We start from the raw sequence: 24648 nt of genomic DNA, 5'->3' as shown, positions 1-24648 counted from the left end.
CCAAGTGCAGAGCCAGGAGTAAACCCCTGCATATTGTGGGCAGTGCCCCCCAAACGACAACAACAACGAAAACTATAAAATGATGGGGGGGTACCCCTCAAATGATAACCACAAAATTAAATTCTGGAGGAGAAAATTTTACAGAAAAAAAAGAATGAAAGAATCATCAAGGAAGGGCCAGAGAAAGGGCTCACGGGACTGGGGCACATTCGCGCTTTGCGTGCAAGAGGCTCAGGTCCTGTCTCTAGCACCACGATTCCCTGGGCACTGCCAGAAACCACCCCGGAGCACTGCACCAGGAGTAGTCCCTAAACGCAGCAGGGTGGCCCACCCCCTCAAAAAAAGAATCACCAGGAAAAGTGATCCATAAGACAAGACAGAAGCAAACAGGGAGAGGGAACACAGACAGACACACACAGACACACACACAAACACACAAACACATGGAAAGTCATTAAACGAAGTATTTAGAGAGATGGGCTTAACACATATGCAGAGAAGCTTCCACTCCAAAGAGGATCTCTGGGGTTGGAGTGATAGCACAGCGGGGAGGCCATTTGCCTTGCATGCAGCCAACCCGGGTTCAATTCCCAGCATCCCATATGGTCTTCCGAGCACCGCCAGGAATAATTCCTGAGTGTAGAGCCAGGAATAACTCTTGAACATCGCTGGGTATGACCCAAAAAGAAAAAAAAAAAGAAAAGAGGATCTCTGCTCTCCGCACAGAACACTCGAATAGAGCAGGGCTGGGGTACGTGCCTCCTGCTGTGGAGGGGCAGGATGTGACCAGGGCAGAGCACAGGCCGTGTGTAGGTGAGGTCCTGGCTTCATTCTCCAGGATGATGTGGGCCCCCAAATACTGTTTCGGCCCTGGTGACCCCCCAAATATTACCAGGAATGGTCCTGATTGCCTGCCCTAATTTATTTTGCTTTTTGGGTCACACCTGGTGATGCTCAGGGGTAAGTTAGTTACCCCTGACTCTGCACTCAGGAACTACTCAAATCAAACCCGGGTTGGCGCGTGCAAGGCAAACGCACTCCCCGCTGTCCTATCGCTTCAGCCCCTGCCTGCCCTTATTTTTAAAGAAAAGAAAAAAACCTTACTAGGTTCATCAAAGAGAAAACTGATAAGAAATCATCAGAAGCATGGGCTGGAAAGCTAGCAGAAGAGGCTGAGTGCAGGCTCTGCGTGCCAAAGCGTCCCCAGTACCATCTAGTCCTCCATGCTCCAGAATGACCCCGAGCACAGGCAGGTGTGGGCCCCAAACAAAAGGGAAATGAAATCAGAAACAAGAGTCCAAGGCCGGAGACACAGTACAGTGGGTAGGGCTCCTGCCTGGCATGCGGCTGACCTGGGAGGAATCCCCAGCATCCCATAGGGTACCTCAAGCCCATCACGAGTATCTCTGAGTACAGAGCCACGAGTAACCTCCAAGCATTGCCAGGTGTGCCCCCCAAAAAACAAAAAACAAAACAAAAAAGGTCCAGAGAGTGCAGTAAGGGATGTGCCTTACATGTGGCAGACCCAGGTTCAATCCACATATGGTGGCCCCTAAGCTCCTCGAGGAGTGACCCCGGAGCACAGAGGGTATGGCCCCAAAGCAAAACAAAAAATTACAAGTATAAGAAAGTTACAACAGAAAACTGATACAAAGGATCACAAAACACCTGATACAAAGAATCCTAAAACACTGCTATCCACAGAGAGATGCAAACTGAGCAGCCTAGAGGAACAGACACATTTCTGTAATCATACACCCCCCAAAAACTGACGGGAGAGAAAGCTTGGAGCATCCGAAGCACAGACACTGCAACAATAGCCAAAGCCCCTAAGGGTAGAAGAAGCACAAGAGCCACAGCCCTGGCTCCACAGGCCCGAGCAAGCACGACCAAGGTCTTAACAGTGCCCCAGCCACCAGGAGCACAGGGCCAGGAGCTGCCTGAGGGCCCAGAACACCACCCCGGGAACAAACAGAAGCAAAAAAGTCCAGCTGGGCCCAGAACACTGATGACTAAGTACTGGAAACCATCTGAAGAATAATACCCATCTTGTTTAAATGCTTCCAAATTATCAGAGAGAGAAAAACATTTCCGAAATCGGTCTATGAAGTCAGAATTATCGACTGACCAGAGTTGAACCCAGCACCACATGTGGCCCTAGGAGCCCACCAGGAATGATCCCTCGGGAGTGATTCCTGAGTGCAGCCAGGAGTAACCCTGAGTACTGCTGAGGGTAACAAAAGAGAGGGGGTGGGGGGGCAAAGAAAAAAAGAAATGAAGTTAGTTCAATAACACGTCAAGATACAGGGCCAGAGAGACAGTACAGTGGGTAGAGCATCTGCCTTGCACGTGTCCAACCCAAGTTCAATCCCCGGCACCCCATATGGTTCCCTGAGCCCCACCAGGAGTGACCCCTGAGCACAGAGCCAGGAGTCAGCCCTGAGCACCACAAGATGGAGCCCAAACAACCCCCTAAAAAGGTGCCAGCAAACATAAATCAACATATAAACTATGTTTTCATATGCAAACTATGAGGAGAAATTAAGAGAACAATCCCATTCATAAGTAAAGCCCAAACAGCAAGGGAAACAGTGGCAAGATTAAGAAGCAGGACATCACTGCTTCTTAATTAGGGAAATGCATGTTAAAAAGGCAGCGAGGGGGTATGGTGCCGCCAGCAGGTCAATCTGTACCTGTGAGGCGAGTGCATCAGCAGCCTGATGGCGCCTTCAGACTTCCAGATACCCCAAAATTGCTTCTGTGCCTTTGGCCAGACCCCAAAAACTTGGGGCAAAGTTTACCAATAAAGTAAATGGCCAAAAGTTAGGTATGTGGGAGACACACCCACAAACCACCGCCGGCTCAGCTATATAATTGGAGGCATGGCCTCTCTGGTTCCTGATTGAAGTGCTCCGGGGTCACTCCTGGAGGAGCTTAATGGCCGACCATGATCCCAGAGACTCAGAAACAAATCTCGAAACCCAGCAGCCTTTTCTTTTCTTTTTTTTCTTTTATTTTTATTAGTGAGACATCATGAGGTACAGTTGTAGACTTACAAATTTTTGTGCTTGGGTTTCAATTATACAATGATCAAATACCCATCCCTCCACCAGTGCCCATTTCCCACCACCACGGATCCCAGTATCCCTCCCATGCCCCCCCATCCCACCTCGCCTCTGTGGCAGGGCATTCCCTTTTGTTTTCTCTCTTTTATTGGAAACCCAGCAGCTTTTGGCAGAAATGCTTCCGGTCCCTGCAGTAGGTTACCAGTGCTGGGCCAACCCAGGTGGGAATAGGTTTCGTGCCTTGGCCTGTTCCCCCTGGCAGCCCGGTGGCCGCCATCCTCCAGAGGCCACTGGACAGTCAGGTTTGGGGCTGCAGTGACGAGACACGTGGGACCTCACGGGATGGGGGTGGAGCCGCCCTGTCCTCCCCACCCCAACGAGACCCGAAGTCATCACCCACGAACGGCCTCTCTGGCTCCTGATCAAGCTGCTTAACGGCCAGGGTAAGTACTGGCCAGAGACTCAGAAACAAATCTTGAAACCCAGCGGCTTTTGGCAGAAATGCATCCGGACTCCACAGTAGGTTACTGTTGCCGGGTCACCCCAGGGGGGAAAGGGTGTTGTCACTCCACCTGCTCCTCCTTGGCGGCTCAGTGGCCGTCATTCTCCAGAGGCCATTGGACAGTCAGGCTTGGGCCCGCAGTGACGAAACTTGTTGGGCCTCACGGGATGGGGGTGGAGCTGGTCCTGTCCTCCCTGTCCCAACGAGACCCCAAGTCATCGCCCACAAACGGCCTCTCTGGCTCCTGATCAAGCTGCTTACTGGCCATAATCCCAGAGACTCAGAAACAAATCTCAAAACCCAGCAGCTTTTGGCAGAAATGCGTCCAGACCACGCAGTAAGTTACTGTCGCCAGGCCAACCCAGGGGGGAAAGGGTGTTGTCCCTCCGCCTGCTTCCACTGGTGGCTCGGTGGCCACCATCCTCCAGAGGCCATCAGACAGTCAGGTTTGGGCCTGCAGTGATGAGACATTTTGGGCTTCACAGGATGGGGGTGGAGCCGGTCCTGTCCTCCCCACCCCAACAAGACCCCAAGTCATCATCCACGAATGACCTTTCTGGCTCCTGATCAAGCTCTTAATGGCCATGATCCCAGAGACTCAGGAGCAAATCTCGGAACCCAGCAGGTTTTGGCAGAAATCCCTCCAGATTTAAGTGTTAAAATTTCAGAATTTCAAAATTGCGTGGCCACTACTGCAGCCACGTGACATCATATGTTATTCATAACCAGCAATAGAAAACAATTGTCTACTGTTGCCTTTTCAGCAGATCTGAGTGTTGGGGTAAAATCTCAAATAATAATGGTGGGTCTGGTGTCAAAATATTGAATGTGATCAAAGTAGAGAGAGTAATGTGGAAATCATCTGCTCCACAGGTAGGGGGAGGGTGTGGGATGGGGGTATACTGGGGTTGTTGGGGGTGGAGAATGGGCACTGATGAAGGTATGGGTGTTTCATTGTATGACCAAGACTTAGACCCAAAAGCTTTGTAACTGCTCTCATGGTGATTCAATAAATAAAATTATAAAAAATGAAAAAAAAAATAAGGTGGAGTTCATGCACAATTCAATCAGCCAATCAGTGGCTGAATAAATAGCAGTACTCCTACATAAAAAAAAAAGAAAGAAAGAAAAAGGCAGTGAGGGTCCAGAGAGGGTAGGGCGTGTTCTACAGGCAGCCAACCCAGGTTCAATCCCCGGCATCCCATGCCGGAAGTGATCCCTGAGCACAGAGGGAGAGGCAGGGGCAAAACAGAAACAAAAACCCTTGTTGACAAACACCCACAACAACTTTATTTGTCCAAATGAAAACCAACCAACCTGTCTATCAACAGGTGGGGGGCTGAGGGAACACCCTGGCAACCACAACAGATACGTGTCACCTACATGGATAATCCTGAACTGTCTGGGTGACTGAAAGAAGGGAGATAATATGAGAATGTGCACATATACTTCCACCTAGATGATATTCTACAAAACATAAGTCAAACTAACCTAGTGTGGACAGAAAGTGTATCAGAGGTAGTCAAAGCAGAAGGGATAAGAGTGGCTTCTAAAGAGCTCTGACAAACTTCAATGGGAGGATCAACATATTCACTTTGTTTCTTGGGCCGCACCAGGATGTGTTCAGGGCTGACTCCTGGCTCTGCACTCTGATCAGGGACCACACAGGGTGCTGGGGATTGAACCTGGGTGGGCCACAAGCAGGGCAAACGCACTACTCTGTACTATTGCTCTAGCCAATATACTCACTTTATTAAGTGTAACTGTTTCGTAAGTAAACACAAATGTCAGAATGAACCAAATTGTATATTTTAAATAAGTACAGTTTATGGTATATCAAATTAACCTCAATCAAGCTTGAAAAACAGAAACTACCAATGGCATAAGCTAGGCCCCTAATCCTAAACAGTAGTACATCTGAATTTGTTTCTTGTTTTGTTCTTCGGCCATACCGGCCATGCTCAAGGGTTTACTTCTGACTCTATCCTCAGGGATCACTCATAAGGGGCTTGGGGGACCATACATGATACAGAAGATTGAACCAGGACCCCACATGCAAGGCCAGCACCTTGCCCAAGTACTTATCTCCACCCCCATGGGTTCTCTTCTTGTCATCAGGTGCTACTGCTGTCTCTATTCACACCCTCCTCTCATTAAGCACAGAAGTGAGAAAAGGCTGTCTGTCGGGGAGGAGCCATGGGCTCAGAAATGGAGAGAATATTTAAAACTACTTTGTTTGTTTAGGCTATACCTGGTGATGCTCAGGCTCTGCACTCAGGAATTACTCCTGGCAGCACTCAGGGAACCATATGGGAAGCTGGGATCGAAGCTGTATCGGCCACGTGCAAGGCAAATGCCCTCCCCACTATACTATTGCTCCAGCCCCTATAATTTAAAACTACTACATATAAAAATAAATACCTCTAGGCAGTGAGATTCTAAGTGATTTTCCTGTTTTCTTTAAAATTTCTATACTTTCCAAATTTTTCACAAGTATTATTTTAAAACTAGGGAGAGTTTTAAAAGAACCATAGTAAATTCTCCATCAATTAAACAACTATTCAAAAATAAAACACAAGGCTGGTAATTACTAAATAGCACCTGAACACACACACACGCGCGCGCGCACACACATGCATGCATGTACACATGTACACACGCACACGCGCACACACACACACACACACACACACACAACCGTTAATGACCCTTCTGGTTGAAAACTGAGCTCTTCCTAGCTGAAGGAAAAGTCCGCGATGGTTTCCAGAGATGGGACAGCAAGGCCCACAAGCCCGGCCACATGGGGCTATAAGGAGGGGCAGAGGGTTTTATTTTTTCCCTTTTTTGGGGTCACACCCAGCTATGCTCAGGGATTACTCCTGGCTCTGTGCTCAGGAATTACTCCTGGTGGTGCTTGGGGGACCATATGGGGTGCTGGGGATCAAACCCAGGTTGGCCACATGCAAGGCAAATGCTCTACCCGCTGTACTATCACTCTGGCTCCTGAGAGGGTTTTTTTAAACTTTTCTCTTTTGGTGTTTGGCTCACAAGTGGCGGTGCTCAGGGCTTACTCCTGGCTCAGGGTTCAGTTCTAGCCGGCTCGGGGGACGGACAGTGTGCAAAGCCAGCATGCTCCCCACCGTACTACCTCTCCGACCTCTGGGACTCTTCATCCAGCGAGGCCCAAGACACTGGCCGGCAGCACCCGTCATTTACGTAGAAAGTCAGAAAGGGAGCTCAGAAATGCCAGGTGCTGACAAAACCTTTTTAAATAACTTCACAAATCAACTTAGGTACAAAATTGTATTTTGTTGTTCTGTGGCAATGTCCCGTGCTGCTCAGGATTTATTTTGGCTCTGCACTCAGGGATCGTATCTGGGGATGCCAGGGACTGAACTTGGATCAAGGCAAACGCCTGCCCAGCTGTACTACTGATCCAGCCCCTGAAGTATAAATTTTTTTGTAGGAAATTCGAATAGAACTCAGAGTCTGACTTTGCTGTTTCCTTGGCTTAAGTCTTCACTTTCATCTCAAAGGGAAGGGGAAGGGGAGTGGTCAGCCGCGGCTGAGTGCAGGGCACTTACAGGTCTTGGAGTGTTCGTGTGAGAGCATGTAGTTGGCGAGGGGTGGCGTGTACGTCAGACACTGCAAGGCTGCGTTGGCGAAGCAGGTATTGCCCAGGTTCTGGAGCCCGGCTCCGACTCTGTGGGTTTGCTGCCACTTAAGACAAATCTTCTCAGATGGGAAAAGAACTTTCTGTGGAGGAGCAATGCCATCACCTAGGGCTAGAGAAAGAAGACTAGAGTTAAAAAAAAGAAAACCATGCACGTTTCTGAGGCTGACCAGCAACTCATCCAGCGTGAATCTGATCAAAGCCCTAAAGATGGTCACCCCAAAATACAAAGACAGTCTACAGAATGGGAAAGGATATTCGCCGGATACACATCTGACAAGGGGTTGATATCAAGAATATATAAAGTACTGGTTGAATTCCACAAGAAGAAAACATCCAACCCCATCAAAAAATGGTGCAATGAAATGAACAGAAACTTTCTCAAAGAAATCGAATGGCAGAAAAGCACATGAGAAAATGCTCTACATCATTAATCATCAGGGAGATGCAGATCAAAACCACAATGAGATACCATCTTACACCTCAGAGACTGGCCCACATCCAAAAGAACAAAAGCAACCGATGCTGGCGCGGATGTGGTGAGAAAGGGACAGTCCTTCACTGTTGGTGGGAATGCCGACTAGTTCAACCCTTTTGGAAAACAGTATGGACAATTCTCAAAAAATTAGAAATTGAGCTCCCATTTGACCCAGCAATATCACTCCTCGGAATATATCTCAGAGAGGCAAAAATGTATAGTCGAAGTGACATCTGCACTTGTTTGTTCATTGCAGCACTCTTTACAATGGCCAGAATCTGGAAAAAACCTGAATGCCCTGGAACAGATGACCAGTTAAAGAAACTTTGGTACATCTACACAATGAAGTACTATGTAGCTGTTAGAAAAGATGAAGTCATGAAATTTACATACAAGTGGTACTACATGGAAAGTATCATGCTAAGCGAAATAAGTCAGAAAGAGAGGGATAGACATAAAAAGATTGCATTCATCTGGGAGACATAAAGTAACAAAATAGGAGATTAATACCCAAGAATAGCCGAGACCAGTACCAGGAAGATTACTCCATGGCTTAGAGGCCAGCCGGGCATTCTAGGGGAAAGGGCAGCTCAGATAGAGAAGGGAGCACCAAATAAAGGGTTTGGAGGATCCTCCCAGGATGGGAGATGCATGTTGAAAGTAGAGTATGGACTGAACATGATTGCCACTCAATGCCTCTTTTGCAGACCACAACACCCAAAAGGAGAGAGAGAACAAAAGGGAATGCCCTGCCACAGAGGCAGGGTGGGATGGGGGGGATGGGGGTGGGAGGGATACTGGGATCCATGGTGGTAGAAAATGGGCACTGGTGGAGAGATGGGTATTTGATCATTGTATAATCGAAACCCAATCACAAAAATTTGTAAGTCGACAACTGTACCTCATGGTGTTTCACTAATAAAAATTAATAAAAATAAATAAATAAATAAAAAGATGGTCACTAGAGACCAGAATGGGCCAGAAGAACAAGGTTCGGATCCAGAAGATGGGGCGCTAAGCCATCAGTTTCCCTATTAAATCGACATAAAGACAAAAAAGGTTCCAAGATGAAAGAAACTTTAGGGCAACAGAAGAGGGTGTGGAGGACATGCCCTGCTCAGGACTGACCTTAGCTCCTCATGGTGGCCTGAGCACCACCAGAGTGACTCCCCAACACAAAGCCAGGTCGAGCCCCTAAGCACTGCCAGACATGGTCAAGAGAATAAAATAAATAAAAGAGGCTAAGTTGGGGTTTTTTGGTTTTTTGTTTTTTTTGCTTTTTGGGTCACACCCGGTGATGCACAGGGGTTACTCCTGGCTTTGCACTCAGGAATCACTCCTGGCGGTGCTCAGGGGACCATATGGGATGCTGGGAATCGAACCCGGGCTGCCCGCGTGCAAGGCAAACACCCTACTCGCTGTGCTATCACTCCAGCCCCAAAAAGAGGCTAAGTTTTTAACTTTTAGAATCAGAGGTGTGGTGTACATATATATCTAAATCATAAGATCCAAACTACAACTAAACTTAAACATGTGTCTGTTGGGCCGGAGACTGAATGCTTGTGGTGGGCACTTGTGTTGCGGCTGAGCCGGGTTCCATCCTGAGCACCACACATGGTCCCCTCAGCTCCACCAGGCATGGCCCAGGTGTCCCTGGGGCCAGAGCAATAGTAGAGCAGGAAGAGTATCCGCTCAGCTCGAGGTCCACCCAGGCTTCATCTAGTATCCCGTCCGGTCCCTCAACCTCTGCAGGAGGGATTCCTATGTGCAAAGCTAGACCTAACCCCTGAACATCTCTGGGTATGGCCCCCAAACCAAAACAAATAATCAAACCAAAAAAATCCCTGTGAAAGATGCAGGCTGTGTGGAGGGGGCGGAAGGGAAGGGGACACCGGTGATGAGGTAGGTCCATTTCGGAACTCAACTGTGAATAACTCTGTAACCCACAACACCTTCATAAGAAAGAAAAAAGAAAAGCTTATAGATAAAATGTCACAGGAAAAAAACACATATTAAATTCTTTAGCTATACATCAAAACACTCATAGATGAAATCTGAAGTCTTGGCTTTGGGACACAGAGAGTGGGGCACTAAGGAGCAAAAAGGTGGAGGCCATAGTCGGTGCGTGCGTGTGCCTGCGTGCGTGTGTGCATGCATGTGTGCATGTGTGCGTGCATGCGTGTATATGAGAGTACACAGCAACAGATGGCAGGATTCACTGTCAAACTGTCGCCTTCATATCTCCCCAGTGCTGCTGGGACACACCCTTCCCCTGCGCCCCAAAAAAGGTTTGAAAAGAAAGAACACGCTTAAGAGAATGTACAGAAGCCAGTCCCTTCCCCCGACACACATGCTTCTCCTGTGTGTGAACCCCATCCAGAGCCCTGCCATCACCTCCCTCCCTGCCCTCACATGCCGTAGGAGCACCACATGTGGGCCGGGGCAACAGTACAGCGGGGAAGGCGTTTGCCTTGCATGCAGCCGACCCAGGTTCAATCCCCGGCATTCCATATGGTCCTGCAAACACCACCAGGAGTAATTCCTGAGTGTAGAGCTAGGAGTAACCCCTGAGCGTCACTGGGGTGACCCAAAAAGGAAAAAAAAAGAGCACCACACTGAAGGGGCAGGAGGGTGTCACTCCTGTGCCATAGTAAGAAGATGGGCTTAAGGCTCAGGCTACGGTGCTACCAGACACATTCCTAAGCATGGACCCTATGCTCTCAAGGACTTTTCCAATGGGGCTGAAGAGACAGGACAGGGGTAAGTCACTTACCCTGCAAGCAGTACCCTTAGTTCCATCCTGGGCACCCCATATAGTCCCCCAAATACCACCAGGAGTGATCCCTAAGCATGGATCCAGGAGTAAGCCCTAAAAACCTCTGAGAGTGGCCCTAAAACTCAAAAAATAAAAAAAGGTTCCTATTTTAATATGTATAAGCCAATCACTAGTGACACTTATGTCAACAGAATTCAGGTGAAGCTCAAAAAACACTTATCGGAGCCAGAATGATAGTACAGCAGGTGGAGCATTCGCCTTATAAGCAGGCAACCCAGGTTCGATCCCCAGCATCCCACAGGGTCCCCCAAGCATTCCCAGGAGTGAGTCCTAAGTGCAGAGTCAAGAGTAAGCCCTTAGCATCCCTAGGGTGTGGTCCCAAAAGAAAAAAAATAAAATAAAACAAAGAAAGAAACTACTTATTTTGGAAAGTTCCAAATCAGTGTTTGAAGAGGTAGTACAGTGGTAAGGCATTTCCCTTGCACGTGGCTGACCTAAGTTCAATCCCTGGCACCCTGTAGGGTCCCCTAAGTCCCACCAGTTAAGCCTGAGCAGGAGTAAGCCTTGAGCAACACCAGGTGGGACCTCAAAACCAAAAAAAAAAAGAAAAGAAAAAGAAAAAGAAAAAGAAAAGTTTCAAATCATCCATGATTTTCTACTGAGCTGATATCAACGAGTGTTTAATGTGAAAAAGGGTGCTTGGATCTGGCGGGAAACAAGAGTGCAAAGCCAGAAATAGGAAACGAGTTTGTCAGGGGGGGGCGCAGGCAAGAGCCCCCAAAAATTCCTGTGGGGAACTCGCGCTCAGCCCAGTGGGACCTGGTGCGGACTCACTCTCAATGGTTCACAGTCAGGTGTTTTGTGCTGAGATGCAGAACCCTCATATATGCAGTCAGCAAAGCATGTACTCCCCACATCACAGCCATCCTACCCGACTTCCTCTGCTCTGCTCCAGGTGGGAGCTAACTCCATCCACCCTGGCTTCTCAAAGCTTCAGGATCCAAAGTCTCAGAAGCACCCGGGAAAAGTAGCAAAAGGCTGGGCTGGGGATGGCTTTGGGGGCTGGAATGGCAGGTTCATGCCTTAGCACAAGGTCCCCAAGCTTGTCCCTGAGTGCGCCTCCACCACACAGAATGTCAATGGCTTTTTTTCCCCCTTGGCCACACCTAGCAATGCTCAGGGCTTACTCTTGGCCCTCAGGCTTACTCAGGAATCACTCCCAGTGGGATGCCAGGGAACGAACCTAGGTCAACTGCATACAAGACAAGCGCCTTATCCACTGTACTATCCTTCTGTCCTTCAGTGGCTTATTTTATCTGGATGACTTATTACCATACCAATGTTATCGCTTTGAGAGAGTTTTGAAGAAATATAACACTTCTATTATCAGCCCTCTTTCAACTAAGATCAACTACAGATGATCTTAAATAGGCAATGAAAAGCTACAACAGCAAATGCTCCCAAAAAAAAACAGGCTGGAGAGAGTACGGCAGATAGGGTACTTGCCTTGAGGCTAGGTTGCCAAGCAAGTTTTTATCCCTTATACCACACATGGTTCCCTGAGCATCCCAAGAAGTGATCCCTGATTTTCATAGAGCCAAAAGTTAGCCCTGAGAATGGCAGGATGTACCCCCAAGAAAAATCAATGCAAAGCAGCATTCCTTGGATGACAGAGACGGTGAGGTGGTTGAGGTACTTGCCCTTGTATGAGGCAGACCGTGTTTGGTTCCAAGGACCATGTGGTCCCTTCGAGTATGGCTAACCAAACCCTGGCCCTCCCCCTCACAAAAAACACTGATAACCACCTGCAGGGCCAGAGCGACAGCTCCACAGGCTAAGTGCATGTTCTGCATGTGGCAAGCCCTGATTTGATCCCTGGCACTCCATGTGATCCTCCAGCACTGCCAGGAGTGACCCCTAAGTGCAGAGCCAGGAGTAACCCAATTATGCATTACTGGATATGTGCCCCCCCCCCCAAAAAAAATCAGGAGACATAGGGCAGGGGCGATATATGGAGGGTAGGGCACGTGCCTTGCACCTGGCTAACCTGGGTTCAATTCTTGACACCCCTCAGGGTCCCCCCAAGCCCCATCAGGAGTGATCGAGTGATCATGATCTCCAAGTGCAGAGCGAGAAGCCCTGAACACCACTGGGTGTGAGCCAAAAACAAAAACCAAAAACAAAAAGGGCCAGGAGGATAGTCGAGTGTCTTGGAAGACCACCTGCCTTGCATGCGTGAGTTCCTGGACTTAATCCCTGAAGCCAAGGTGGGGAAAGGGGATCAGAAAATACAGGAAACTACAAACTTTTGAGTAACTAGAAGACACCATGGTGGTATTAATCGCCAAGATGCAGCCAAGGAAGCTCATGAAACACTGCTGATGCCGCTGGCCACTCAGGTGGAACCTTGTGCTGCAGGGAAGCCCTCGGAGGAACCGCAGACAGGAGTTCCTGCAGTAATTCTGTCTCTTACGAAGTCTTACATACCTTGATCCTTCTGTGGTGATGGCTTTGATTTATCGGATACAGATGAATTGGAATAAACTACAGCACCAGGTACTGGTCCTAAAGCAAGTGTGTGATTTGAGACATCGTTTAAGGAAGACACAGCACCCCAGCTGGCAGAGCCTGCATCCATGTCTCCAGGTGAGACAGCCTCAGAACTGCCAGGCTGATTCTGATAGGCTGAGGGGTCTGAAGATTCAGAAGCTTTGTCAACTATGGTCATTGTTCAACTCTGCAAAAGACGGAAAGCACACATTTGTTCAGGAAGGTAAGAAAAGGAACTGGCTTGATATTACTGTCAGATTCTCAAGATCGTTCTAATTATTCATATTTTCAAGCAGTGACCGAAAATACAACAAAGAGTGTTTTCGAACACTTTGCAATCTTTTTATTACAAAACCTTCAATGAGGTATCTGATATGAACTTCTCACTCTACGTCATGCCCACTATCAGATACTTTAGTTTTTACCCGGGTACCTTGATTAATAACATTACCCCTCTAGTTCTAAGCAACTAGAATGTTAAAGCACTCAGATTCTGATTTTCAATTCATACACAATTCCTTAGAGAGAATTCAGCTTTAATTTTGAGTATAAAGTGCAAAAAAATGACATTAAACTTTCTTCTCCAATAGGGAAGTTTCAGCTCTGAAGTGCGCTTCTCTGAATGGGCACATTTCTGCGGTTTTTCAAATGAAAGTACTAAGCGGTTACTGGCATCAAATGAACATACATGTTCTGAAAGTACTTAATTATAAGTTTCTCAGGATCCTTTCCTAAAGTCTTAGAAGGCCCACAACTGAGCATTTTCGCATGCTAGGCATTTTCGATCTGACCCACTCTACCTTTTTTCCCATGATGGACCTACAGTAAGAGATCAAAGGACTCATGGGACCTGCTCAGGGGCCAGCCGGAGTGGGCATGCTGGCCCCATTAGAGTCCTCTGAGGAATGTGTCCAAAACTTGCCCATGACTGTGGCTGGGCCACCTCCATGCATGCAGTCGGCCTGGGTTCCATCCCCAGCATTCCATGTGCCCCCCCAACCCCCAAATAAACTGCTCGGTGGCCATCATGTAGAGACGCCACTCCTCAGGGAAGCCCCCAGGCATGCCCACACACCCTGACACTGCTTGGCACCAGCTGACCTGGCAATGTCCTGCACAGTCCTAACCCCACTCTACATGCTGTCCCTGAGCTCTGATGCTTCTGGACTTCCACCTTCTTCCATTCCTTCAACCTCCTACCAGTCTCCATTCCCACCACTCAATTTAAAATCTGTTTGCTCCAAAGAACTGAAGCGGGAGTGAAAGGGGATTCCAGTCCTTCGCAAGCCCTCTGCAAATAGGAGCCCCGAATCTGGTACCTGGCACTGTAGGTCCCCTCCAGAACAATGCCAGAGCACTGAGCAAGAAGTAACCCCCAAGCAGAAGCCGGTATGTTCCCAATGTCAGTCAGTCAGTCTGTCTGTCTCTCTCTCACACACACAATTTTATTTCTGGGTCCTTTCCTAGACAACTCCTGCATCCCCTGAGCCCCTGGTTTCCGTGGCAGTCCAGCAGCCCTTCCACTTGTTGCTCTGCACAATCCCCCACCTGGCCAGGAGAAGGCTTTCCCTACAGGCCTCAGCAGCTGGAGGAAGGAAGGAATTCCGGAGCTACAAAGGAACTCGAGTTTACTTTTAGGACCAATTTCTATAGTCTCTCATTGGGTCCTTAAACAATTATCAATTAGGAATAACCTAAAAGGTGTTGCATTAAAAAAATCTTTTTCAATTTAGTAAAAACACTGCTGGCACTGCATGCTCACAGTGAGGGTTTTGTTTTGGGGGTGACACCCGCTGTGCTCCGGGGACCACATAGGGTGCTGGGGATTGTTCAAGGCAAGCGTCCTTTCCACCATACTCTCTCTTCAGCTCCCCCACAGTAAGGTTTTTATTCATTTCTTTCTTTCATATTTTTGTTTGTTTGGAGTCCACACCAGGAGGTGCTCAGGGCTTACTCCTAGCTTGAGCTCAGGAATCACTCCTGGAGGACTCAGGGGACCAGATGGGGTGCTGGGGATCAAACTCAGGCCGGCCGCATGCAAGGCAAGTGCCCTATCCGCTCAACAACCACTGTGGCCCCACACTAAGATTTTTAAATTCTAAATTTTGTTGTCGATGTTTAACTAACATGGTTTCACTTCTCAGAAAGATCAATCTTGAAATTTTGGTGGCATTCAGGTCCAAACAGAAAAAAAGGTTAACTGGAGCTTAATAAGCCTGACAAAACTGAAGTCTGAAGTCAACCTAAGATGCATGAAAGCTCAAGCTTTCATTCGGGGAAGAAAGTTTGAGCTATATAGCTATATTACCCAAATAAAGTTTATACTTCCCTCCTCTGATAGTCAAGAGAAAACACAGCACTCCAGCTGGGAGAGGAGGAAAGGATAGAAACCCCCCAAAATAGAGGAATAAGGAACCGTTAAAGGGTTCAGGATAACCTTAAATCACAAGAACCTGATTTTCCCAAAATAAACATTCTTTCAGGACAACAGGACAATCATTAACAACTGACCAAATAAAACCATTTGACTGGTTCTAGTTACCTTTTTTTGGGGGGGGGGAAGAATCTTAAGTGAAAAAAATTAACAAGAAGATACAGCATTAAAGTTTTGGGAAAACAAACCAAAAACCCCATTTTTCATCTTTACAGTCAAAGCACTGAGTTGTGCTTTGCTCCCCCCCCCCCCCCCCCCCCCCCCCCCCCCCCCCCCCCCCGTGCCGGGATCAAACCTAGCTTGGGCCACATCTCACCCCTGCGTGGGCTCAGGACGCACCCAGGACCTAGCTGCATTTGGAGGGAGACGGTGACCCAGAGGCCACAGTGCTGTCCCTTCTCTCAGATTGTCTAAACAGCCCTGTTGTTAACCTCGGGGCAGTTAGCCAACTACTTCAATGTAAATTAAAACTCCTTTCAACATCTTCTGGTGATATGTGGAAAAGTTACAAAAGCACGTTGGAAAAAGAAAGAACCCCAGCAGGGAAATCAAGGTTGGCTGTGTGTGAAGGAATGAGATGAACTGAGTTGACAAATGTCTCCTGTGCTGCAAGCACAATCTTTCATTCAAAAGTCTGAACCCTCTCAGTCCCTCACACGGCGTCTCCCCCGAGACCAAATGCCGCACCGCACCATTCTTTTTCATATTTAGAAGAAAATCACTAGTTTAAACACTGTGGCACTCCACATACCTTGAGGTTAAAAATAGCAAAACAAGTAAAAAAGTGTTACACTCTTTCTTCTTTATAAACAATGTAATCCGCGTTCTCGTAGCATCGCCACTTGGAAGAGAAAAAAAAGAAAAAGAAAAAGAAAGCCTTGAAAAAGAGACCACCTTTAAAAACAGAGAGAAGAAAAAAACCAACAAAAAACAAAAAGACACTCCGTTGACTTTCGGGACTTTCAGGGCGGCCCAAACCACACCACCTGGGCTCCAACCTTTGCGGACCCGGGCGCTGCTGACTCCAATGACAGGGAAGAGAAAGTGAAACTGACCCCAAATAAAAACAATTAAGCGAAACTGATTATTCGTCTCCCCGGGTGCGCTTTGAATGAGCGCCGCGGGCAGGAGCGCGCCGCCGCCGCCGCCGCCGCTCTGGAACTCGCCGCCCGGCCCCCCGGCCGGCGCGGCGCCCCCCGAAGAGGGGGCCGCTCCCCGGGTCTCCGCTCTCCGCCCCCCGGCGTGTCCCCCGTCCGCAGCCGGCCCCGCGGCCTCCCCGGGCATGAAAGGGCCATTCAACAAAAGTCACCGCGCCGCCTTCACGAGCGCGGGGTGAAAGTCCCCGATCGGAAAACTTCGCCCGCGCCCGCCCGCGCCCCCGCCCCCCGCCCGGGACCCCGGCCGCCGCGCCCCGCCGCCCCCCGGCCGCGCCCCCCGGCCCGCCCCACCTCCGGCAGGTACGCGGCTCGGGCCCCGGCGCCGGCGGCCGGCGTGGGCGCTCGGACAGCGGGCGGCGCGGCCGGGGGCGGGGGCCGGGCCCGCGCGGGCGCCCGTGGGGGGGCTCCGGGGGGCGGGCGCGGCGGCCACGCGGGGGGCGGCGGGCACCGCGGCCCGGCACACGCCCACCCGGGCCGCCCCGGAGCCGCCCGGCCGGGCCGGCCCGCAGCCCGAGGGGGCGGGCGGGGGCCGGTGGGGGCGGGAGGCCGGTGTCCATGGCAACCCGGGGGGTCCGGCCTCCCCGCGCCGCCCCGCGCGCGCGCGCCGCCCGGCCGCCGCGGCCGCCGCCCCCTCCCCAGCGGCCTGGCCCGGCCGGGCGGGCGGCGGCGGGACCCGGGCGCCGCGGGGTCCCCGGGCGGCCCCGGGCTGCGGAGGGGGCGGCGGGCGGGGGGCCGCGCCGGCCCCCGGCGGGCCGCGCCGGCTGCGGGGCGGCCGGGCCGGCGGCGGCCGAGGCGGGCGCGGCGCTCGGCGGGGCCCCGGCCGGCCGGCGGCGGGCGGGAGGGAGGCGGGCGCTTACCTGAGCCGGCTCGGCGCTCGCTCCATCCCCTTCGGCCGCCGCCGCCGCCGCCGCCGCCGCACACAGCCCAGCCGCCCGGCGGGGGACAATGACGTGCCTCCATCCGGGCACCCCCGCCGCCGCCTCCGGGTCAGCGCCGCGCCCGCAGCGCCCCGCCGGGCCGCCAGGGGGCGCACCAGGGCCGCGCCCGCACGCGCCGCCGCCCAGGGGCCGTCGCGCAGAGGCGCGGGCGCAGCTAACGGGCCGGGCCCGCGCGGGAGGGGCCGGCGCCCCAGCGCCGCGGGCTCGGGCGGGCGCGCGCGTCACTGGAGCGCCGGGCGCCGACGCAGGCCGCGCGCTGATTGGCCGAGCCTTGCGGCCGAGGTCCCGCCCCGCCGGGCGCGCGGGCCGCGCCGCGCCGCGTGTCTGCGCTCGCGCCGCTGCGGCCGCTTCCTCGGCCGCGCCGGGCCCGGGCCGGGCTCGGGGGCGTGAAGCAGCTTCCTCCGGACCCGGCCTGCGCCCGGCTGGCCTCCACCAGAGTGTCCGGGCTCGCCAGCGTCCGTGAGCGTCTTCGGGGTGGCAGAAGGGCGCTGGCCGGGCGTCTCCACCGCGGGCCTCCGGGAGAGCGGGTTGGAGCCGCGGCCGCACCGCCACCCTCTCTCGTCCCGCTCAGAGGTCCCGCGGGGTTCCAGGACCGCCGTCCCGCCCGCGCGCTCCCCGCGGTCCATTGCCGCTGACGCCCTCCGGAGGGACTCCGGAAAGGGCCTGCCTTTCCCTAGGGTTCTCCGGGAGGACCCACAGCCGCATCCGTCAGAGCCACCTTAGCATCGGACTCTTTCAAAAACGCTTGTGGCAGAGGCAGGGTGGGATGGGGGGGTATAAGGGGTGGGAGGGATGCTGGGACCCGTGGTGGTGGAAAATGGGCGCTGGTGGAGGCATGGGTACTTGATCATTGTATAACTGAAACCCAAGCACAAAAATGTGTAAGTCTATAACTGTATCTCGTGGTATTTCACTAATAAAAAATAAATTTAAAAAACCACTTGTGGCATCTAATGTCACATTCTGTTGACCAAATGTCCCCGCCTTTACTTATTCTTCTTTTTTTTTGTGGGGGAGGAAGGGGTGCGGTTGCCGGGAGAGCCACCGCGTGCAGTTCAGGGACTACTCTGGGTTTGGTGCTCAGGGGCCGTTCCAGGCAGCGTTGGCGGAGGGGCGGGAGGGTGGTCCATGCCGTGCGGAGAATCAAATCCAGGTGTCCCGCATCCAGGGAATGTGCTTAGCCCGTGAAGCTCTCTCCGCCCCGCACAGTCGCTTGGGCAGAAAAGGGAATTATAAGCAATAAAAACTTGGCCCAGAGGGAGGTGGCCAAGTGACCAAGCGCTTGCCTTGCGCGCGTCATGAGCCCTGAGTTGAATCTCCAGCATCAAACAAACCCCACCTGTTCCCTGGAGTTCTCCCCCTCCCCTGGCAATCCTGCAAACTGCGTTCAGACGATGGGGTTTGAGGGCGAGATGAGAAGCAAACCAGAACCAGAAATGCCTGGTTCCTCGCACAGGGCTCCATCCTCCTGAGTGTGGCTTGTCCAAGACTGGACTCTGACCCCCGCTGCAAAGCCACGAGAGCCGCGGGTAACAGCCGCGCGCCCTTGAGCCAAACGGCCCTCAGAAAAGAAGCCAGCGGATTCCTGGCGCTCCACCTCCCTCCCCAGGCGAACATAATCACAGAGCAGAAGACTGACCACATAAATTGGTTCTTCCTCCGCCTCCGGGCACTTAGGGAGCCCTAGTGGATGTGGCCACGCCCCTTCCCCTGTCCCAGCACCCGGGGTGCGCCCCGCCCCCGGTCCCCACTCCAACGGCCGTGAGTAGCGGCGCCTGATAACTCCCAGCTGCCCCCTTGCTTCAGACAGCTGTGGGCTGGGGGGATGAAGGACCCGGGCTACCGTTGGGCCCAGCTTGGTGCTCCTGATCGGCCTAGACGTGGGACTCCAGGCCCCACGCGGCACCGACAGCAAAATGCCTGATCAGTGCGACCCAGCGCAATAATAAAAGAGCTGGGGAATCACAGCGGCATCATTAAGTTGAGGTGGGGGTGGGGGTTCTGGAAGGGCTCTGAGTCTGAGCAGGCCCCGGACACAGGTGGGCAATGTGGAAACTCCCATCTGGGAACCGGACGGTAAAAAGAGGCTCCATTGCGTCCTACTAGGAATTCTTTTAACTTGTCTCTTTTGCTCAGGGGCGGTGCAGCCAAGGCTGATTAGGTATCACTCCTGGCAGTGCCAGGGAGGCCCTGTGCGGTGATGTAGATCAAACCAGGGTCAGCCATGAGCAAGGCCCTACCCACTGGGGGGGTGTCTGTCCTAGCTGTGAGGAGAGCTGCACTGCAAGCCGGGCCCTCACTGATCTTGGAGCTCTGGGGCATTTCCCTGGGGCAGATCCTTCACACAGTTGTCCTCTGCTGGGGTGGAGCTCGGTCAGGAATGGCCCCTGCCTGCGGGCCTGTTACTATAGAGCTTCTGATCCAATCTGGTGGCCTGCAAACTCACCCTGACTCACCCAGGTGCGGGTCAAGAGCCATTCCCTAGCACCGCCATGCCTCCTGCATCTGAGGTGGGTCGGGGTGCAGGGTTTGCTGTGTGTACTTGCTTCCCCAAGGAAAATTTCTATAGTTTGGAAATCTCGAAGTTGCAACCTGCTGCCCCAAAAAAAGGGTTTCTTTCTTTGGCGGTTGGCTTTCCTACCTGGAGAATGCCCCCTGGCCTTGCTCTGGAAGAATGAATTTATTTATTTATTATTTATTTATTTACTTGGGCTGGAGCGATAGCACGCGGTAGGGCGTTTGCCTTGCGCGCAGCCAGCTCAGCCAAGTCGGGTTCGATTCCTCCGCCCCTCTTGGAGAGCCCAGCAAGCTACCGAAAGTATCTCGCCCTCATGGGAAAGCCTGGCCAGCTACCCATGATGTATTCAATATGCCAAACACAGTAACAACAATTCTCAAAATGGAGATGTTACTGGGTCCGCTCAAGCAAATGATGAACAACGGGAGGACAGTGACAGTGATTTATTTATTTATTTATTTATTTATTTTGAGGTGGTGGTGGTTTGGGCCCGGAGCTTGCTTCTACCCTTGGTGGGGCTCAAGGGACCGCATATGGTGCTGGTGATCTACCCCTGCCGTGCGCTGGCTGCTGTACCTGCTCCAGCACCTGGAAGCCTTGCTTATTGGGGTTCCAGACCAGAAACTGCTTCAATACAAGTTTTGGGGCAAATTTGCTATGTTGGTAGGGGATGGGAAGAAACCAGTCCTTCCTGTTCAGCTTTCCTGGCCTCATTCCTCTAATTCCAGATTTTTCCTCTCGGTGGGAGGGCAGGGGGCGGACATACCAGATGTTTCTCCCAGCATTGGTGCTCAGGGAACCATGTGGAACTAGATCTTCAACCCAGGCCTCCAGCGTGAGAAGCTCCCTGAACTAACTCATCTCTCAGTCCCAATATTTTTAAGGTTTAATAAAGCATAATTTATTTCTTCTGTTTTTGATTTTTGGTTGGTGTTCTATGAGAAACCAATGCCGGGGAGCAAGTGTGTGCTTACTTGTGGCTGTATTCCACAACTGATATTCCAAGAGGCCACAGGTGAAAATGCATAAATGGGGTGCCGGAGCGATAATACAGTGGGTAGAACATTTGCCTTGCACGTGGCTAACCTGGGTTCGATCCCCGGTATCCCACATGATCCCCCAAGCACCGCCAGAAATAATTCCTAAGTGCAGAGCCAGGAGTAACCCCTGGGTAACCCAAAAAGAAAAACAAAACACATAAATGGGCAGTTATGGCACAAGACTAGAGGGGCAACTTGTAGGATGGGGGCGCTGGAAGAAAACATTGGAAAGAGGTTGAGAAACACATGGCACACCGAGCACTCTCACAGGAGCAGCTCCTGAGCACAGGAGGAAGAAACTCAGATTCAAAACAGAGAATGACCAAGGCCAAATTATCTTGTGAAGAAATAAAAACTTGCTCCTGTGTTTTCTCCTCGGAGCTATGTAATTTTAGCTCTATTTTTTTGTTGTTTGTTTTGTTTTTGAGGCCACAACCTGGTGGTGCTCAGGGCTTACTCCTGGCTCTGCACTCAGGGCTCACCTCTGATAAAGCAAGTGCCTTCCCTGACCCCTATGGTGTCACCAGTCAGATTTTACCAAATACCTTTTCTGTAGACATTGACATGAATGTGAGGTTGGAGTTCTTTTCCTCTCTTCGACCTACTGATGTGGCTTATTGCACTGATAAGTCTGTCCTATATTGAGCCCTACTGCACTCATTCAGTGACCTCACAAATGAGAAAAAATATTATATGGGGCCAAAGTGATAACACGGCAGAGAGAGCTCTTGCCTGGTTCATGGCCAACCCAGGTTTGATCTCTGGCACCCCATATGGTCTCTCGAGTCCACCAGGAGTGATCTGTAAGCCCAGAACCAAGAGGAAGCCCTGAGCACCGCTGGGTGTGTCACAAAAAGCAAAAACAAACAACAAAAATAATTTACAACGTTGGACCAGATAGTAGAGCAGGCAAGTAGCAGGCTTCGGTTCCCAGCACCCTATAAGTTCCCCTGAGCCCCACCAGGAATGTTCCTTGAACACTGTTGGTTGTGGCCCAAAAGAACAATAAAAAAATTACAACTTCAATGGGGGTAAGGTCTTAAGAGGAATTCCTGAAGTTCTATTATATTTTAAATAATAAGTTGGTAAAAAAATAGATTTTTAAAATGTAAAGAAGAGGGGCTGGAGCGATAGTACAGCAGGTAGGGCGTTTGCCTTGCATGCGGCCAACCTGGGTTTGATCCCCAGCATCCCATATGGTCCCCCGAGCACCGCAAGGAGTGATTCCTGAGTGCATGACCCACAAGTAACCCCTGTGCATTGCCAGGTGTGACCCTCCCCCAAAAAATGGGGCCCAGAAGCTCAGAGGATGGCAGGTGAGTCTCCCTCCCCGCCCCACCAGAGCCCCAGTAGCCAAAAACCTCCAGAACTCCATCGCCACCATGCTCATGGCCACCCTCCACAGGCTCGTTCGAGCCTTCCCCATGAGGAATCTGCTGTAGAATCATTCTAAATTTTAGAATTCCTGGAGTGCACAGCTGCTATTGTGGCTGTGACCTCTCGTACCCTACACCACTGATGTACTAAGAGCAGCACATACAAGGGCTTAACGGCTCCAGGATGGAATACAATAATCTTTACACACTTTCCTCTAAGGAAACCTTATTGGACCATTTTTGGCAGATTATTCATAACATGCAATATAAAATTAATTGCTTTGGGAGGCACGGCTTGGGATGTAGGGTGGAAATATTCGAAATATGGTGGTGGGATGGTGCGATGGTGGTGGGATTGGTGCTTGAATATTCAATGTAATGAAATTTTGTGAAAAACTATAAAAATTAAATTAAAAAAAAAGAAGGGGCCAGAGTGATGGTACTGAGCAGGGTGGGCACTTGCCTTGCACGCAGCCAGTCCGGCTTCAACCCCTGGCACCACATGGTCCTTCAAGCCCCACCAGGAGTGATCCCTGAGTGTAGATTCAAGAGTAAGCCCTGAGCATGACCAGGAGTGGCCCAAAAAGGAAACAAGAAAGAGGAAGGGTCTGGGAGATGGCTCAAAGGTGAGGCGGGTGCTTCGGCTTCAAGAGCCCAGTTCAGACCCTGCCACAGCTAGTAGTGATCCCCAAGGACTGTGATGGGAGTGATGCTCAGATACTGCTGGGTGTGGCCAAAGGCAAAATTGGGAAAGTCATGCTAATAATTAATTGAAAATATGGGGGCTGGAGCGATAGCACAGAGGGTAGGGCATTTGCCTTGCACGCGGCCGACCCAGGTTCCATTCCCAGCATCCCATATGGTCCCCTGAGCACTGCCAGGGGTAATTTCTGAGCGCAGAGCCAGGAGTGACCCCTGTGCATTGCCAGGTGTAACCCAAAAAGCAAAAAAAGAAAGAAAGAAAGAAAGAAAATATATGATAGCCCAGAGTAAGCCCTGAATAACATCTGGCTCCCAAAAAATAACAAAGAAATAAATGCAACATAGTAAATAATATTAGTATCTAGTGTGATGTTTTTGCTGTAGTTTTAGTTTTAGTTTTTAGTTACTGGGCTCTAATTTAAAATTTTTATTTTTATGGTTTTGTTTATATATATTTTTTCTTTTTTGCTTTTTTTGGGGGGCTGGAGCGATAGCACAGTGGTAGGGTGTTTGCCTTGCACACAGCCAACATGGCCGACCCGAGTTTGATTCCTCTGCCCCTCTCGGAGAGCCCGGCAAGCTACCGAGAGTATCTCGCCCACACGGCAGAGCCTGGCAAGCTCCCCGTGACGTATTCGATATGCCAGACACAGTAACAACAAAGTCTCCAATGGAGACGTTACTGGGCCCGCACGAGCAAATCGATGAACAACGGGAGGGCCTTTACTTTACTTTACTTACTTTTACTTTTGCTTTTTGGGTCATACTCGGCGATTCACAGGGGTTACTCTTTTACTCCTGGCTCTGCACTCAAGAATTGCTCCTGGCAGTGCTCAGGGGACCATATGGGATGCTGGGAATTGAACCCAGGTTGGTCCCCATGCAAGGCAAATGCCCTACCCACTCCAGCCCTTTGTTTATCTTTTTGGTTCACACCTAGCAATGGTCAATGGAGATAGCATGCAAGGCAAGCGCCCCACCCACTATACTATCGCTCCACACACCCAACCCCATTAATGGTTCTGTTATAATACCAAATGTCCTAAAAAAGCCCCACATGGGACTGGAGCAATTGTCTTGCGTGAAGCTGACCAGGGTTCAATCTCCAGCAGCCCATACGCTGCCAGAAATAATTCCTGAGTGCAGAGCCAGGAATAAGCCCTGAGCACTGCTGGGTGTGGCCCTCCGAAAAAGAAAAAATAAAATCAAAATCCCTACCATAGAGCTGAAGAGGGAGGCCAGTGGGATTTGTGTGTGGCGCCCCTAGTTCCATCCCATCCATGGTCCCCTAAAAAGAGCCAGAAAGCAACCCGGCTACCAGGTGTGGCCCCAAAACAAACAAAGACACAAGCACAAGGTCCCAGCCACCGTGCCTACTTTGTAATTGTAGCACCACATAGATTTGGTGAAATCAGTTTAAATGTCATGTTTACATGAGT

The 24648-nt window shown here is 51.1% G+C and overlaps 1 protein-coding gene across 2 annotated transcripts in view; it reads right to left on the bottom strand.

The window, feature by feature from the left end:
- Nucleotides 1-17618, bottom strand: part of USP42 (ubiquitin specific peptidase 42) — a 41424-nt gene extending 23806 nt beyond the window's left edge. The window contains exons 1-4 of one of the 2 annotated variants that reach the window (XM_056128494.1): nucleotides 17493-17618; nucleotides 16230-16319; nucleotides 12982-13231; nucleotides 7152-7352 (exon numbers count right to left, since the gene is read on the bottom strand). In XM_056128494.1, the coding sequence (XP_055984469.1) occupies nucleotides 7152-7352; nucleotides 12982-13222 (442 nt within the window). In that variant the 5' untranslated portion in view covers nucleotides 13223-13231; nucleotides 16230-16319; nucleotides 17493-17618. The remainder of the gene's footprint in view (nucleotides 1-7151; nucleotides 7353-12981; nucleotides 13232-16229; nucleotides 16320-17492) is intronic. The other variant, XM_056128495.1, reaches the window with a different exon arrangement.
- Nucleotides 17619-24648: the final 7030 nt, after the last annotated feature.

This window comes from Sorex fumeus, unplaced genomic scaffold (genome assembly GCF_029834395.1).
Source record: "Sorex fumeus unplaced genomic scaffold, SorFum_2.1 ptg000064l, whole genome shotgun sequence".
Lineage (NCBI taxonomy): Eukaryota > Metazoa > Chordata > Mammalia > Eulipotyphla > Soricidae > Sorex > Sorex fumeus.
The sequence above is the reverse complement of the archived record's forward strand: the minus strand, read 5'-3'. Positions and strand labels throughout refer to the sequence as shown.